Source organism: Cyphomyrmex costatus, unplaced genomic scaffold (assembly GCF_001594065.2).
Source record: "Cyphomyrmex costatus isolate MS0001 unplaced genomic scaffold, Ccosl1.0 scaffold733, whole genome shotgun sequence".
Classification (NCBI taxonomy): domain Eukaryota; kingdom Metazoa; phylum Arthropoda; class Insecta; order Hymenoptera; family Formicidae; genus Cyphomyrmex; species Cyphomyrmex costatus.
The window spans coordinates 99,190-117,235 of NW_017280304.1; the positions used below are offsets into that span (position 1 = coordinate 99,190).

The 18,046-nt window shown below is 32.0% G+C and overlaps 3 protein-coding genes across 3 annotated transcripts; 1 reads left to right on the forward strand and 2 right to left on the reverse strand.

The window, feature by feature from the left end:
* Positions 1–171: 171 nt before the first annotated feature.
* Vps52 (vacuolar protein sorting 52) lies at positions 172–4,125 on the reverse strand. The gene is made up of 10 exons (XM_018548592.1): positions 4,061–4,125; positions 3,424–3,986; positions 2,588–2,763; positions 2,092–2,476; positions 1,835–2,017; positions 1,523–1,648; positions 1,226–1,410; positions 1,053–1,137; positions 751–954; positions 172–666 (listed from the first exon to the last, which is right to left on the reverse strand). The coding sequence occupies exons 2-10, from the start codon at positions 3,658–3,660 to the stop codon at positions 241–243; spliced, it is 2,007 nt and encodes a 668-aa protein (XP_018404094.1). The 5' UTR covers positions 3,661–3,986; positions 4,061–4,125; the 3' UTR covers positions 172–240.
* A 276-nt stretch (positions 4,126–4,401) lies between these two features.
* Positions 4,402–8,848, forward strand: LOC108780777 (DIS3-like exonuclease 2). Its single transcript, XM_018548591.1, has 8 exons — positions 4,402–4,919; positions 5,766–6,448; positions 6,626–6,887; positions 6,954–7,489; positions 7,602–7,884; positions 8,001–8,191; positions 8,277–8,556; positions 8,638–8,848. The coding sequence occupies exons 1-8, from the start codon at positions 4,413–4,415 to the stop codon at positions 8,731–8,733; spliced, it is 2,838 nt and encodes a 945-aa protein (XP_018404093.1). The 5' UTR covers positions 4,402–4,412; the 3' UTR covers positions 8,734–8,848.
* Positions 8,849–10,944: 2,096 nt separating this feature from the next.
* On the reverse strand, positions 10,945–17,705 carry MARCH6 (membrane-associated ring finger (C3HC4) 6). Its single transcript, XM_018548575.1, has 7 exons — positions 17,612–17,705; positions 15,828–16,275; positions 15,163–15,484; positions 14,593–14,939; positions 12,955–13,611; positions 12,426–12,879; positions 10,945–11,760 (listed from the first exon to the last, which is right to left on the reverse strand). The coding sequence occupies exons 2-7, from the start codon at positions 16,212–16,214 to the stop codon at positions 11,012–11,014; spliced, it is 2,916 nt and encodes a 971-aa protein (XP_018404077.1). The 5' UTR covers positions 16,215–16,275; positions 17,612–17,705; the 3' UTR covers positions 10,945–11,011.
* Positions 17,706–18,046: the final 341 nt, after the last annotated feature.

Sequence of the window (18,046 nt, forward strand, 5' to 3'; positions counted from 1 at the left end):
GTACAGAATGTATTTTTGTGATTATATTTACAAGAACGCGTATCCCAATTTTCCTAAACAATACTTAATAATAAAATTTACATATTTATTTAATAAATAATTATAATCGATATAGAATTGGAAATCGCTGTAACAGAGTTGATTTCTATATACAATAATAAGAGTGATTCTTTTATAGCAAATAATCAATGACCGGCCATTATTTGAGGATTTGGGTAATCAATTTCTTCAGAAAATTACCTAATAATTCGTCTTATACTTCTTAATTTCTACCATTATATGATGAATATTCGTAAGTTGTGTGCGCGCATTTGTTGGTAAGATCTTATGAAGACGATTATAATATTGTACTAATTGCGTCATTGCGCCTTGCACTAGTGTGCTGCCAAGCACTAGGCTGGGAAATGATTGTAATACCTCTCGATTTATTTCTTCTAACGCTCGCTTCCAATTGTTCGTAAAAGATTGCACTAGAACCAACACTTTGCCCTCCTGTCGTTTCAAATCGTCGATTTGACCTTTTTCGCTCAGAGCCTCTGCTTCTTTCACCAACTGGATTATACTACCGAAGTGCGGACTCAAAACTTCTTCGATAAATTCGGAAGAACGCGCGTTTAATAATTCCCGAAAGCTCTCCGCTTCTTTCGAGGTTTCTCGTGTCCTTTCCTGCAGTCAAATATAATCCATTACTTCTTTGTTAATACGTTAATTTTGGTGCACTTTTCTACTTTTTAAGTAAAACCTACTTACCATTAATACTCTGAGGACCAGATCATAATTGTTGATAAGAAACACCAATTGTTGCGTCCGGCTTGGGAAAATAGATGCCATTCTTAATAAGAAACATTGCACAGCTTCTCTTAGTTCTGCCAATAATTGAGTTGTCCCCTCACAGGGAAAACCTTCGACTACACTTACAATTGCAGCGCTAAACTCCGCGTATCTTCTGGTAATCTAAAATTCATAATTATGTAAGCAATGAACATACATATTATAATATTATATAGTAATTAAATGCTATTATAAACGATCCACTAAATTTAAATACTTACATAATGTGGACCAGTCTCTTTATTGAACTTTGATGGGTCGCAGTCTTTTACACTATTTATATTTAATTGAAATACAAATTCAAATCTAAAAAGCAGATATAATTTTACAAATTGTAATGATATAAAATAGATAATTTTATTGCAATTATTTATTTTTAAATATGTTCAAGTACCTAGGCCAAATTGTGTCTGTTAAAGTCTCCCAGTATTTATCCAATGCTGGTACAGCTCTTTTATGACATATTAATTGATATCGCATCACTAAATGTAGACAGAGAAATAGAGCAATTGTATCATAACAATCCTCAACAAATGATTGCAAATTTTTTATTATAAGATTTAATGTTTTTCCCATAACCTGTCAAGAGAAAGGGATGATTTGGTTTTAGTATATTTACACATATTTTCTACTTAATATAAATATTTACTTAAATCTATCGAATCAATATATGGTATTAAATATATCTTACCTGATTGAAAATATCTAATGCCTGTGCATTACGGACCTTGAAAAATTCTATCAGGAACAGATATTCTCTGCAAGCATTATCAGCCAAAGCATATTGTTCACTTCTGAACAGAGCTTCGTAATGATACTATAAGATTATAATTATTAATTTAGAAAACATTGTAAGTTATAATAATATTATTAGTATATCATATACTTACAGTATCCAGTAAAATCATAACAATACTTAAGAATTACCTGAGTCTGATCTCAAGAATCTATCCTTAAATGTTGTTTCAGTCTTTACTAAACATGTTATATCATTAATACTTACGCGTGTTTTAGAAGCGGTGTGTGGAACAATTATAGGTGCTTCCAATTGAGAAGTCAAAACCTGACCCCTTGTATCTATAGAAAAGACAGTACCTTTGTGCTTTAACGTTATTTTATGAAAAAGACCTCTGCCTGCTGTATCTTCGACTCCCATTAAATCATCCTTTGTTGCTCTCTCTTCAAACTGAGAAAAATAATTGTATTATAATTTGATGTTTCAACTTATTTACATAAGACCAATTTTTTTCCAATCTCTACCTGTAATTTCATCAATCTTGATGAATAAGACTTGAAATATGAGTAACATATCTTGCTCATAGTGTCAATGTACTCTCCACAGATTTCCTCAGCCACGTTTCTCTCGTTCGTCAAAATAAATTCAAAGAAAAATTTGTATTTTAGCATGTTGTTCTGTGGCACTTGATAATTTGTCATCGGCTTTCTAAATTTATAAATTTGTTCTAGCAAATATGCTCTAATTTTTGCCATTGCCTTTACTTTCAGCTTCTCTAATATATCCTTCACATCTAAACAAGACTTAGCTTCCTTAAAACTTTGTTCCTTCACAAAATTAATTTTATGATTGAGAGTTTGCAGCTGAATCAAAAATTCCTTTTCAGTCACTGGACAGTCCATAATACCACTGCAAGAAAATTAAAATAATAAGTAAATATATAAGAACTTAATTAAATATAAAAATTAATATACATTTAATAAGATTTTTATCTCTCTTATAAAATAAATAATTTCTTACGAAATCAGAACCTCAGACACTGTCATATCTTCAATAAATTGACTAAGTGGACCTCGTATTATTTGTCTATTGGACAGCTGTTGGCTCATAGCAACAGACTTGCGTTGCAAGGAAACTATCTCAGAACTTATATTTCCTAGAACTGACTGGAAGTTCATCAACATTGACTCCATTTTCTGTAAAAAAGTAATATTAAAATTTGCATCTAAATGTTTTCCTGAAAAAATTTGCTTGATTAGTAGTATTACTTTGCAAATACATGTTATTGAAGTAGAATATACAAACATATTTAATACATACATTAATAAGATATTATTAAAGACTATCAATTTTAAGGAATTTCATAGAATTGAAGAATATCAATATTATTGAATATAAATTTTTGATATAAATGATCTGAATAGTATTTTTACAATTTACTATTATATGCTTCATAAATAAAAAAATATATTTTTTTAATAATGCAATTTGATATATTGCCATAAAATTAATTCTTTTTCATAATTATTATTTGCATGGATAAACTAATCTTCCTCTCCTAAATGTTAATAATAAATAATTGTAATTTTAAATAAAAGTTTATTAAGTCATTAATACATACATAATTATAAAATATCAGGATAATCATAAAATTAATACTATAATTATAATTATACATTCAATTTTCTAAATCATAATACTTTCAAAAATTAAACTAATAAATAATCTACAGAATTTTCGTAAGAATCTCGATACTAATAATTTTTGTCGACAATAAGGTATGATTTGCATGAAATCATATGTCAACACGTCAGCGAGATCCGATGTGTCAACAGCGAATTCAAACCTAACCTAACCTCCAAAATATTATCACACGCAGCAATCTGATTGTGCAGACTGGCTATATTCTCGCTTTCCTTGATATAATCTTGAATCGACTTATTTTCAACTTCCTTGAGTTCCTTCTCGATCTGCCTGGAATACTCGCGCAAATCGGTGCCAGTCTTGAGGACTTCCTGAACAACATCGTCGCCCAGATCTTGTGGCAATTGTTCTTCATATTCTTCATAGTCAAAAATATCTATCTCAGCCATTCTCGAATCCTTCCATGCAGTGGCAACACAATTCGATATACAACTCGATGTACACGATTCAATTATACAATTTTGGCGATCACTTCTCTCTAACTCTAAACAACTCTAAAGAATCACGTCTAACCTAAAAATATTATCGATTGTCAACAGTCGACACATCTCAAACAAACCTCAAGCGGCCCAAATGTCAGTTCCAGACTTCCAGTTTCTGCTAAACGGACTGCCAATAGCACGGCTGGCATCGGGAGTCTCGTCCAATGAGCGACGAGAATAAGCCACGTTATCCACGTGACGTGTACGATTCTCCATTTCAGTTTGTTTTTAACCTAACCAAAATTAACCAAAATTTTCACCGTTACCACCGTTACTATTCACCCGTTCATTACCCCCCAATGATTACCCCCAGATTTAGAGGACCTCAGTTCCAACCTGTAGCACTAGACTCTCCGACTCTTGGCAGTTGCCGGGTCAATATTTAGGAAAAGAAGATCGTTCATCCGTGTCGAATTAACCGACCGTGTATTTGGCTTTTTTTTTTCTTTCAATGTGACTTGAGGCAGCAACAGATGACAAACATATACGAAATTTTCAACGGGGCTTTTCAGTCGGGGATGTCCAGTTCACAGGAGATTATTTTTAACTTTTGACACATACGTAGAAAGTACAAGCTTTATCTGTGATTTGCTCTTTTGTAACCTATATCTTTTCTTTATGTTCTACATTACAGTTGTGATTCAGATATTGTTGTGTCGATGACTCATTCGATCGCAGTCGTGCCCAAGTGTTTGAGAGATAAGAAATTTATGATGCAAGTCAATAAAGGTGGATCTTGCTGCAAGCGTTATGCTAACACGCATAAAAATGATCAGAAACGTGACGTGCATAAAGCAATTTTCTTGACGAACAAAGCATTTACTGCTCGTTATGATGAATTAACGGAGCTCAGTGCACAGTTAGCAAGTAATCTTAGGATATCCAAGAGTCTCCAATCCAAAAGGAAAAACACACAACACAATGGTATCATAACAGGTAAATCCGAGAAGCAAGCTATGAATTTCTCAAGTGCTATGCAAGGTGATACGACAAATCCTATGCAGTTTGCAAGCAGTTCTCTGATTTCCTGGAATACTAAATTGGAAATGAAGGACACAAAGCATAATATAGCACCAAAATATAAAAAGCCCATGAAAGAAAAAAAGAAAGATACAACAGTATCAGATAACAGCAAAATCAAGACTAAGAATTTAGTTAAAGACCAGGTTAGACATATAACACATATCATTTTTTAAGCTATTTGAGGAATATTGTTCTTATTTATATAAATGTTCTGCAACATAGGCATTCATTGGTCTTGGTTAATAGAATGTTTATTTTCTTTTTTGATCACCTCGTCTATCTTTTCAGATCAAATAAAAAATATGTTTAGATAAAAGTTGTATAGTCTGATGGAATACAAATAATGTTAAGTTTTTAAATAAAAAGGATTGTTCATAGTCATAAAAATTTTCTTAATGGAATTGTTACTTTTTATACAACATGATTTCTCTAATTATGCTACATACTAAAGTATTAAGATAGAGATGTTAAAAAATAAAGTTTTTTATATTTTATATTGGCATATTTTAATATAAAATATAAAATATCTTGTAATTATTCATTTTTTATATTCATATCTTAAGACTTCTATATACAGAAGACTGAAATGAATCAATTAGTGTAGAAAAAGATACACAATTGCTTGTAGTTGCAAGTAGCATAATTTTTATGAAAATAACTACATATTTTCTTTATAGCTTACAATTAATTTGTTTCATTATTCTATGCATAAAGGTATTAATATACAATTCTATAATATTTTTTAAAAAATGACTATGATCTTTATAACTATAAAAATCAATTAAAAAAAAATTTTTTCTTAAAAAAAAAAATTGATTTTTCGTTTGTATTCCATCAGATTATACAACTTTTATCAAAAGATATTTTTTATACGACTTTATTCTGCAAAGATAAAAGGGAATGGTCATGTTAAGTGGATCACCCTATATAGTAAATCTTATAAAACTTGCTTTATATTGCTTTATTAATAGTAATCATTTATCTATTAGGTCAATACTCAATATGATGATAAAGGAAAATACTCGAAATTAACAAGGCAAGATACAAAAAATAAGACAGAAACAGAAAACAAATCAAATATAGGAAATATATTGAAAAAAAATAATGAAACAATATATAGCAAAAAAATAATAAAAAACGATGCAAAGAAAAAACAAAGTACGAGGAAAGCATTCAAGAAGATATTTTCAAGTTATATACCTATTTCAGTAATGAAGAATATTTTAAAAAAACAGTCATCTAATGGTATACAATATGTAAAAGGAAATCTCCGTATAAATCCTTTTTCAGCTAAACATGCATATTTAAGTATAAGTAATGAAGAACACGACCTGGTAATCATGGGTATACCAAATAGAAATCGTGCTTTTGAAGGAGATCTAGTTGTGGCATGTGTAAACCCTGAAAATTTATGGCGAACTTTACCCAGTGGAGAAATACAAAAAACTGGTAAAGTGGTTTGTATATTAGAGAAAGTGCATCCGAGACGAGCAGTCGGATATATAAAGAAACATGATTCACTCCTATTGTTTTATCCAAGGGATCATAGGATACCATTGGTTGAGATACTTCCTGAATCCATGCCACCTTTATTTCGCGATCAACCAGAACTTTTCGACAATATGATGTTTTTAGTTAATATCGATTTGTGGGAACGGCTACGTGCATTTGGGTAGGCAGGTTATTGCATTATGTAATATATATATATATATATATATATATAACATAAAATAATGTTACAATTTTAAAAGATTAATTTCAAAGATATATCATGATACACTTATATTGACATTTCTGTCTTCTGTTGTTACTGATTGTCCTTATGTTATATACACTTATATATTTATAGGCGGATTCTTTCTGTAGTGGGTAAATATGGCGAAATAAATACGGAACTAACAGCAGTAATACTTGAAAATAATTTAGATTTGTCCCCATATCATGAAAACCTATTGAAAGGACTTCCAGGTAGTGATTACATTTTAACGGACACTGACATGAAAGATAGAGAAGACTGGAGACATGAATGCATTTTCACGATAGATCCCGTAACAGCTGTTGATATAGATGATGCCTTTTCTTGCAAAATCTTGGACAATGGAAACTATGAAGTAATTGCGATATATTAAATTTGACCATAACATGTGAAAGACATCTAACAAATCCATTAATTTCAGATCGGTGTACATATATCAGATGTCACGCACTACTTAAAATTTTTCTCTCCATTAGATAAGGAAGTTTTGAAACGAGCTACTACCGTTTATTTGCCACACATGACTTCTCATATGCTACCAGAGGAACTATGTAAAGTTTGTTCCTTATTACCTGGTAAAGATAGCTTAGCCTTTTCTGTAATCTGGGAAATGACACCAGAGGCCAAAATTGTAAAACATCGTTTCGCGAAGACTATGATAAGATCGTGTTGTCAAATGTCCTATGACTCGGCTCAAGCTATGCTCAACGACCCAAAAAAATCTTGGCCCGAAGATTTCCTAGACATAAAAGGAGACTATACCGCATCGTTATTATCTGACATAGTGAACAAGTTATTTAAATTATCCACTCAGTTACAAAACAAACGATTTGTTAATGGGGCACTGAAATTATGTAAACCAAATTTACGGATAGATGTAGATCCCGTACTCAGTCAAGAACATGGGATTCCGATACCTGTAAACTATCATGTACTTGAAAAAACTGATAGCAATAGGTGGAGTTTTTTAATTATTAACATTTATATGACTTCTACATATTATTACATCACTTAAATTATGAAGAAATTAATTTAATCATCGATTACTTATTACGAATGTGTATTTTAGTCTTGTAGAAGAATTTATGCTGTTGGCAAATATGACAGTCGCCGTACAATTGTATACTGCAATTCCCGAAACAGCTTTATTACGCGTACACAAAGAGCCTAAGCACAATCTCTATTCACTTCGTGATATGCTACAAAAATATGGAATTCATTTGAATATTGAAACAGCTTACGACTTACAGGCCAGCATCAATCGCTATGAACCAGAAAATAACTCTGTCACGGTTGATTCCATGAAATATATTGCAATGGCTATCGTACATTTATGTTCAAAGACTATGGCAGTAAGAATTGTTATTTTTAAAAATTATAATTTGTAAATATTATTGATAGAAATAAATAGGAAGGGAGAGAATTTTATAATCTGATAATTTAATAATATTAAAATTTAATTTTTCAGCGTGCAGAATATATATGTGCATCTACCATTTCGCTGTATGATTTGAAACACTATGCATTAAATGTGTCGTTTTATACGCACTTTACCTCCCCTATTCGAAGATATTCCGATTGTATAGTTCATCGTTTGCTCAATGCAACGCTTGAAAATAAACCTTTACCAGAACAATGGACGATTAAGTTATGTTCCGAGTACGTTAATGCTGCATTATGAAAGCAAAATATATAACATAAAAATTTGCTACAATAAATAATTTTTACTTTTAATTTGTGATAGGATTGCAGCCAATTGCAATGTGAAGAAATATAATGCGAAATTGGCTTACGAACAGAGCACGGAGATATTCTTTGCATATATGGTAGGTCTTGCAGGCGGTTTTACAACGATAGCTACCGTATTATGCGTCAAGGAAGACAGTATAGAAATTCTTCTCTGTGACACTGGCATAAAACTAAAAGTAAAATTCAAAGACATAGAAAACGATGCTACATTGAAGTATTCCGCAGATGATGTATCAACTGTAACTGTTAATTGGAAAGAACCTCCTATTGTCCAGGTATTATCTTAATATTTTATATAGTAATAACAAAATATAATCAACGTAGTTATTTTAATATCTTACAAACATATATTTTAGGTAATCAATTTGTTTAGTTTGGTGCATGTACAGATAACAAAAATTAGTGAAGAATTTCATATAAAAGCAACTCTTTTACCCCCACCGCAACAGTAAACAGATTTATACCATTTCTAATTGATTTTGTAGTGATCAACTATATTATTTGTGACGAAATTATTATATGACGAAGAATTTTTCAATAATTATGAATATTCATATATATAGTATATATATACACACAAACACACACACACCCATGTATATACATGGAGAAATATTAATTGTATATAAGATTAAACAGAGGCTTAAAAACTAAGTAATAACAATAAAGGGCTATAAACTAAGTTTGTAGACCTGTATAATTGTATACTAATTGGAATTATGAAATAAAATACATAATAATTATAAAATAAAATTCAAACATTTCGATTTCTATCAGATCATCTTCAGTGTACACACAAACAGTTCATTTGAAAAGTAACTGTAAAGTTGTCTACATAGTATAATGTAATATTTATGGTTCATGCTGGTTTTTCTTTAGTTTTATATTCGTGATAATTGGATCATGAATTACTCATTATATATAATAATTTGAGCTATGTTAAGATTCCTGAAGAATTTATACACTGACAGTTTTGAATGCGTATGCAGTTATACTTGGTATAAGTTTTGTGAATCATTCTGACATTTTGAAGTAACCAACTTATAATAATCTAAATTTCATTAATTATTAGAAATTTTTTGTCATTTAATCATTAGAAATTTTTTATGTCATTGACCTGATAGCGATCGAAACGTTTATATTTTATTTTATAATAATTAGTATACAATTATATAACACTACAACTTAGCTTGATTTATAGCCCATGTTATTACTTTGTATTTTTGGAGGATTACAGATTACAATGAATTAAGAGTACAAATGATATAGTGTATGTGATACAGTGATTATCACATTGAGTCGCTGTATTGAGACTGCAATAAAATAAATTTTAAACTGTTAACTTTTACAAATTTTAAATAGTAAATATTTTTATTTTTTTTTATATATATATATATATGCATGATATGAGATATATATATAATTTATTAATATATTTAATATAACAATATTAAATGCATTATATATTTCATTATTATTGAAAAACTTGAATAATACATGTACAATTTAATTTTATTATAAATTTAAACGAATTTTTATCACTTTAAATTTTACAATTTGTGATTCTCCAAAAAAATTAATGAATTTCATATCTGACTTTTGCTTGTTATTTACAATGCATCAAAAATTTATTGAGTGATTACTAAATGTGATACTTTTTTTTAGTAAGTAATCTAAATTTTAAATAATTGTAAATATGTGAGAATAATTTGTAAAAGGAACATACATTTATACTAGCTTTTCACGTTATTTTATAAATAAATATTAAAATATGTATGTATATATACGGACAATATATTATCTTGTTATAAAATATTAGTTTATTGTAAATATTTTGTACATACATGTACGTACCATATTGTCGGGTATCTACATGTAATTTATGCATAAATATTAGAAATAATCAATCATGAATAAAAACAAAAATGTGATTAAGTATAACCCGTGTATGAAACTTTAATTAATTTGCAAACATTTGAGACTATAGCAAAAATATTTGATTACAATTACTAATCAAATATATATGTAGGTTTATATAAATTCTATTACACAGAGATCGACAGTATAATCTAATGTTAGATAACAATGACCACAATGTACTTTCATATTCCTTTTTTTTTTTCATTAATCTCTTTCTCTAAGATCTAAAAGAATTATCAAGAGGTTGTTTCCTGTACATTTATATTTGTAATACATTTATACCTTATATTTCTGTATACCTATTTTATAACTGCCTAATGATAATGTTAACCGTTATGTTACACGGTTTTATATTATTCTTACATAACGACACGTTAGTGATAGTTACTTGAAGAATACATCAAGAAATTATAGAATAGGTACAAGTTGGACTACGTCAGAATTTCGGAGTTTATAGCAAAGAGTAAAATTCTCTTCTCAATATCTATCGTAGGTCTATAACCTTACGTCATCCTTCGTTGCTGCAAATAATGCGAATGAAATCTCATTCATTGTTTGTTAATCAAGATAAATGATACATGTTAAAACTATCAAGCATCAGAGTAAAAAGCGATACTATAACAGTCTTTGATTTATTCGGTATCGCTTTACATTAATAAATTATAATATTAAAAATAAAACCATGACTATATATATGTATATATATATATATAATATAAATTATCAATCAGTAAGTAAATCTTAAAGAATGTACACGAAGCTAATCCTAATCCGTTTCCGCCCGTAACAATATTATGCCTATTGACACCGTTAGCTCGATCTTGGTGATGAATGCTGTTGGGTCTGCGATTTGTTACGATGCTCATAATTCACGAGCCTTTGCCCCACAAGATACTTGTCGTTCTTAATATGCTCGTACAGCTTTTTAAATTGACGTATCTGAAAGCAAATAACTGCGCAGACCAGATTTACTAAAAGAAGAAAAGGATATAGACGTCTAGCGATAAGAATCTGGGTTTGCAGATTAGTCACAAGAAGTGGAACTATTCCGTAGGCCACGGCATAAGGAACCGCGAGAGCGAGGCCAAAACAACATATAACGGGAGCTGCTAATTCCTTGATGATGAACTTTAAATCCATTTCCCTTATTCCTTCGTTATAGGCCCGCTCTATAGCGAGACGTATTCGCCAATCTGGTCCCATCATCGTTATGGCGGTAGCTATCTTCGTGTACAGTACGCCCAAGGCCCAATCTTGCCAGATGAATAAAATAGGATTTTGCTCTAATGGGACACGTAATGGAACTACCACTACTAATTCAAGAAGAAGACCGAATAGGAGCGGTATGACTCCGACGAGCAGCACGAATGCTACTGAAGCTTTCACGGCCAAGATTGCCCAATGCTTGATCCGGTCTATGATGGCTCTTCGACCACGTGGCAACCAGGAGAACGCCAATGCTAAGCCTCGAGCTGCGGCCCAACATACATAAGTCCCACAGGCTATTGTGTATACTTCGTGTACTCTTCCGGATAAAGAACCCACAGTCTCGCCGCCGTCTAAAAGAAAAGCAAAATATTATAATTGATAAAAATCTTTGAAAATAAATATATAACTATATAACATTAAATGACATTAGACTGAATGTCATGTGTATATACAACTAAATATGAAATGCTTATTCGTCCTAGTTGTTAGGTACATCTTAGATGTTCATAGTCTGTTTTTATTTCAAAATTATCTTGAGTAGTATCTTAAGATGCTAATATGGCTCTGATTAATTATGACTTCTTAACATTTTAAATATTGAATGAATTATGAATATTGGCCTTATGTTTAATAATATTTCGTGAATTTTTACACGTATTTAGGTTCGAAGTATTACTTGGTTGAGGTAATATTTTTAAATAATTTTTCTAGTTTTTTAAAAGTTTTTTTTATTAGTATCAGAATCATTAAATTGCTCAATTTTACTTGTTAAGTATATTATTATCACAGTTTCAGTTTAAGATTGCGTTTCAACACAAAAAATTAAATTTGCGCGCAGTTTATAGAACTGAATATGAATATGTATACATAAATTCACATATGTATAAAAATTCACCAAAAATAAGGATAAAATGTTTTTATCCATGCGCGCGTGCGGAATATTCTCTCTTAAAATGATTGCACAAAAAATGTTTATAAAAAGGATGACTTAGAGAAACGAATAACTTCAACTCACCAGATCCAGTTAATGTAGGCGGCAATACAGGTGGCGACGGAGCAGGTGCTCCTACCATCCACAGTGCCATCACTCTACGTCCCAGCCACACAGGCAACGTCATAGCGACTAGACTGGCGATCACGAGAGATATACAAACGCAAAATAGAAGCCCGACCAATCTTGTGAGAAACCACCGTGGTCTAACATAAGGTTGAAATCCCGTGGGTCCCTCCCTCTGTAGTAGCGCTTGATGCGCAGCGCCCAAGTCCGGATGTTGCGGTTCCTCAATTACCGCTGGTCCCGGATCATCCGCCTGATCTCGTAGAAGATACGATTGCAGATCTAACATCCACGCTACCACGCGACACCATGCTCTTACTAGAGCTTTCAGCCATGTGCGCGTGTGCGATTGCTCAAGTAATGCAGGAAGGATCACTTGCAACAGAAGCAGCTCCAACGAAAGCTCGCTGACCTAGAATTTAAAGATATTAACTTATTTAACCACTACAATAGGAAAGAGTAAAATAAATATTGTTATTTGTTTTACCTGAGCTTCGCTTTGTACAGTTACAGTGTAGGGTAAAAATCCTGGCCAAGCCCATCTTAGGATTTTCACGGGTAGCCATAACATCAGTAAAATCACCGTGCCAAATATGATTGCAGACGCGACTAATCGGCGAACGTGTCGCAGTATGGGAAGATGTATCATTTCTTGTATAGGGGAGAAATCAGGATCGTTCAGATTTCGTAGAAACCAGAGAACACCGGGCCGCAGGACTTCACGTAAGAGAAGAATAAACGATGCGAAATAATATATGTAAACCATCCCCACTAACCAATGGATGAACATGGATGTGCCAGGAGCAAGTCTGAACGAGGATTCTCTATCTCTAAGTGTAGCATCAAACATTGCCAACGAGCAAATATCCAGCCACCAGCCGCAAACTAATGGAAGTACGCCGATCTCTACGACAGAGAGTAAAGAGACCTTGACAATAACGTAACAAAGTCCTAAGATTCGCTGGGAACGCTGAAAGCCTAATAGTGCAGCAAGAGTGTGAAGGACCACCAGACAAACTCCAATAACGCAGTAGCCGCACAACGTGGTCACTAAGCCTTCAAAATGTGATGCGGCTGCATGTTCTTGCAGACCCAATCCTGCTATCGTTAACTGTCCGATATGATATGGGCAGAAAGCGAATACCTGAAAAATACATTACGAAGGGTAAACAAAGGAAAGAGAAATCAGTTTTACATAATATATATTATCGTAAAAAAGAAAAATATATTAGTTAATACGTTTAATCGTACATATACAAGGTTTTGGAAATCATAGTAAAAAATAGTGAATAAATATTAAAATCTTTCTAGGACCGTACAAGTGATAAACACAAACAAGAAAAAGGAAGCCAATAACGATTAAAGCTGGATCACAGTGCTTATTATAATTATGTATGAATTTTATATACTGCGTATGTAGTCCCCCCATAAATCGCGACGCTGATAGTTTTTCAGCATTGACGCATACATACTTACTACAGCAGTAATATTACGAATTTAGTTGATTAACAATTTTTGATGCTTATATATTATAGCATCATAGATTTTAATAGTGTTTTGAATGACATATTAAAATCTGAAGATAATAAATTAAAATTCCGTATTTAAAATTCTGTAAATAATTAAATCTTTAATTCTTATATATTGCGAACAGTATCACGTAATTTTGTGGAAACCGGGATGAAACGTCAAAATTACATGATATTGTTCGCAATATATAAGAATTAAAGATTTAATTATTTACAGAATTTTAAATACGAAATTTTAATTTATCATCTTCAGATTTTAATATGTTCAAAACACTATTAAGATCCATGATGCTATGAGCATCAAAAATTGTTAATCAATTAAATTCGTAATATTACTGCGGTAGTAAGTATGTATGCGTCAATGCTGAAAAACTATCAACGTCGCGATTTATGGGGGGACTACATACGCAGTATATAAAATTCATACATAATTATAATAAGCACTGTGATCCAGCTTTAATCGTTATTGGCTTCCTTTTTCTTGTTTCTATATGAATAAATTTTATTCTTTTTTTGACTTACTTTTACATAAGAAGTTACCTCCTTTTCAGTTATACTACAATTTCCGGAACATCCTATATATAATATAAACTTACCATGATAAATAAGGTGTTTAGGGACACAACCCAGAAGACATGTTCAAGAAAGACAAGAGATCCGTCTAATCCTAAGAGACGCTCCCAAGTTAATTCTTCAGCTGGTCTGTCCCACTCCATAGGATTCCAATTGGCCTCCTCGGCTTCACCTTGTGCCTGTCCTACTACGACCGGCACTTCTTGTCCTGCGGCATTTACGTATCCACCTTCTACGAGTTCAAGTCTGATTGGAAAAGGTAGTACGGGAGGATCTGGTGCCTGTACATCTCTAATTAGATCTTCAGGTTCGCCAATTCGTGGATTATTAGCCAAGTTTCCTGCCGCTTCTCGATATATGGGACGTTGATCTACGATTTGGTTAAATAAAACAAAAAAATTCCATTTAATACTGCTAGATGATGATTAATTACTTATTTAGGGTATTGAAAGTAGTATAGAGTGCCTTTCAGTGCCTTCGAAATTTTGTAAGGTAAGAAATTACTATTACTTTGCATTATGATAAAGTTTGTCGTATTGTAACATTATCATTTTTAAAAGTCTGAAAGAGTCTAGCTTATCTTGTCAAATTACCTTCATTGTGTAATTCTCCTTCTTGAGGAATAGGTGGATCAATGAAAGGCGGGACATTATTGTTGTCTTGGACTTCTTGTGGCATAGCACGTTGTTCCTGAGGTTGTTGTGGTCGTTGTGCGTTTGCTTGTGGAGGATTATCGACTGGGGGCAGTTGTACATCTCTTTCAAGCCAGTCGGGGCCGCCTGCATGTAAAATTTGTTCGCGTAGCCATACTAAACCGATAAATGCGAACAAAGTGCAAGTAACTACGAAGCAACCATGAAACACATCTGATGATATATTTTCGGTGGATAGCATGTCCATTGGTAACGACATTATCTGCAAATACATAATTTCAATATTAAATATGTTAGTATTAAATTTTTAAGTTGCAAACTTTCCTACACGAAAAAATTAATAGATATATTAATAACACTAGTTCACAGCAGTTTTTGACAAAAAATTTACTAAACTTGATATTGGTTTGCTTTTTTCCTAATTGGTTAATTTAAATTTCATTCTCTAATTTGATGCTAGCATCTCATTTATCATAAGACAAACTTTTCTTTGATTAGCTAAAGGAATTCAAGAATCTTTCTATCTTGTAGCCAACATGTTAACATGTTTGAAAAATTTATCATACAATAAATCTAATATGGCATTTTGCATTTCTTTCGCTTACCCGAACTAAATCGAGAGGCCCGCTAAAGAGAGCTCTATATGTGCGACATGCAGTTAATGGGACAACTCCCAGCCATGCGATTGCCACCAGTGTATAATGTAACCAGTATTTCACAGCAGTAACGATGCTTGAGAATAAACCGCCTATGACATCTTTCAGTGGTAAACGCCGCGGCATGTCTGGACTATATATAGGTGTGAAAGAAAATCGGTAACCACAGAGTTCGCAATATTCCTTGCGTGAGTAACGCATCCACTGCACCAGACACTCCTGATGTATCCATTTAATGCTGCCTGTACATATACAGGGATGAAATAGAGGTCTGTCTGCGAGGCCTTCGGATCGACAGACCCTACAGATGTCTGCACCTAACATGTCCTCCGTCATGTTTGGTATTTTAAAAACAGCTATGTATCAAGCAAGGGAAGTCAGAAGCGGTCTTTTATTGCTGAAAACACAAAATATCCATGAATCTTACATTACATTGTTAACAAATATGGAAGTTTTAAAAAGATATAATTATAATATTTTTCATTTTATAACAAAAGTTGCGTTATCAACACATTAACAAATCGTTCGTGAAATTTTGAAAGAAAAAGTTGAAACAAAAATTTGAAGACTCAGAAAGAATATAATCTTCATATTTTTTTACAAAGGTCATAAATATAAAGCACAACAAATTAATATAAATATTCTAAATCTAAAGAAAAATATATTAAAAATAATTTTGAGAAAAAAATATTTTTACAATTTTTATATTTTGTTAGTTTTATTATGCTTTTATATACATACTACTGGATTTCATTCAAAAAATGCAACAAATTTTAGGTGTGTTACAAATTTGTGGCTTATAGCTAAGGTAGTATTTATTAACACTATCATTTTACATCAAAATACTTAACTTTTGACAATAAAAATTAGACTTTATAATTCTATATAGACTGATAATTTGCAGAAGATTACAGCAAAATTTTTTTAAGTATTTAAGTCATAAATAAACAACAAACCAAATTTTTTAAAATATTCAAAAAATATGCAACTATATTTGTAAAAAAATATTCTAAGATTTCTAAGAATCCTTATTCTATAATCTCTGATGAAATCTTAGGGTGCGTTTTGTTTCATGTATAATATATAATGATGTATTATTTTATCCTTGTTTAATATGTAGAATAACAAGGAAAAAATAATACAGCATTAATTATGAAACAAAATACATACTCTAATAAAAAAAGTTTAAGGTATTTTTTAATAAACAATTATAGAATGAGAAATTTCTGAATATTCAGAATTTAAATATATAAAAAATTCTAACGATAGATGTAGACTTTGTTTCTCTGTTCCAATTCGTATAAAAATTTCGAGAAAGTTTCACCAGGACGATAATCGTAATTACGTGCCTATTAATTATGCAAATTAAACACGAGACAAGAACGATCGTTCAACGACACGACGCTCATTGTGACATGACACGTCAGGTTTCCGTGACCTTTTCTTTCCCAGGAAAACAATAGGCATATAAACGACCGTTAATGATCGTGATTTGCAATATCCGAAATATCGCGTTTTGGGCTCTGGATCGTCGGACCGATCAAAGGAGAGAAGAAAATACAATCCGTCGCGACAAAACAAGCAACCTGACGTGTATACGTACGTATGTACATATACGTGTTACGACTCTTGCGCAAGCAATGGTCTGACTTGGTCCGACTATTCGTCCGAGACGCGACAATGACGTAACATGACATAATATTGTAATGCGATACACGGCAATTGATACCCACCCGTGTATGTTCTGAGAAAAATCCACATCGGATCGGTAGTTATTATGCAAAAAATAACGAAGGGCGTCCGCACTTTTCGCTGTCTCCAACTCCAAGTTCCTTTTGCGTTCTGCAATTTAGTAATTTCTCATGCCCGAAGCCTACACAATGCAAAATCACTAGGAATTACCACTGGAAAATCTAGTGCTAGAGATCCTATAATGCCTGGTTTATGCTTCGGTCTTAAGGACTTAATCCTAAAATTCAGCCAATAGAGTACAAATTTCGGTTAGAACTGGCAGCTTAATTGGTTGAATTTTAGGATCTTGGGATTAAGACCTGGCATAAAGTTAAGCTGCATTGGTAGAAACAGGCATCAACAGTTGAGTGAGCGCTCGCTGTCATTGGTGTATTCTTTTAGATCATCCAATCAGAATTTTAGATCTGGAAGAATAC

What these genes read in the sequence shown, in the direction of transcription:
- Vps52 (XM_018548592.1), bottom strand. Translation starts at nt 3,660, where the DNA reads ATGGCTGAGATAGATATTTTTGACTATGAAGAATATGAAGAACAATTG. An exon ending in CGTGTGATAATATTTTGGAG is followed by an intron (nt 2,764 to 3,423) that starts GTTAGGTTAGGT and finishes ACTTTTTTACAG; the next exon opens with AAAATGGAGTCAATGTTGAT. An exon ending in AAGAGACTGGTCCACATTAT is followed by an intron (nt 955 to 1,052) that starts GTAAGTATTTAA and finishes TATGAATTTTAG; the next exon opens with ATTACCAGAAGATACGCGGA.
- LOC108780777 (XM_018548591.1), top strand. Translation starts at nt 4,413, where the DNA reads ATGACTCATTCGATCGCAGTCGTGCCCAAGTGTTTGAGAGATAAGAAA. An exon ending in TGGACAATGGAAACTATGAA is followed by an intron (nt 6,888 to 6,953) that starts GTAATTGCGATA and finishes CATTAATTTCAG; the next exon opens with ATCGGTGTACATATATCAGA. An exon ending in TATGTTCAAAGACTATGGCA is followed by an intron (nt 7,885 to 8,000) that starts GTAAGAATTGTT and finishes TTAATTTTTCAG; the next exon opens with CGTGCAGAATATATATGTGC.
- MARCH6 (XM_018548575.1), bottom strand. Translation starts at nt 16,214, where the DNA reads ATGACGGAGGACATGTTAGGTGCAGACATCTGTAGGGTCTGTCGATCC. An exon ending in AGGAGAATTACACAATGAAG is followed by an intron (nt 14,940 to 15,162) that starts GTAATTTGACAA and finishes ACCAAATCGTAG; the next exon opens with ATCAACGTCCCATATATCGA. An exon ending in TAAACACCTTATTTATCATG is followed by an intron (nt 13,612 to 14,592) that starts GTAAGTTTATAT and finishes TGTATTTTTCAG; the next exon opens with GTATTCGCTTTCTGCCCATA.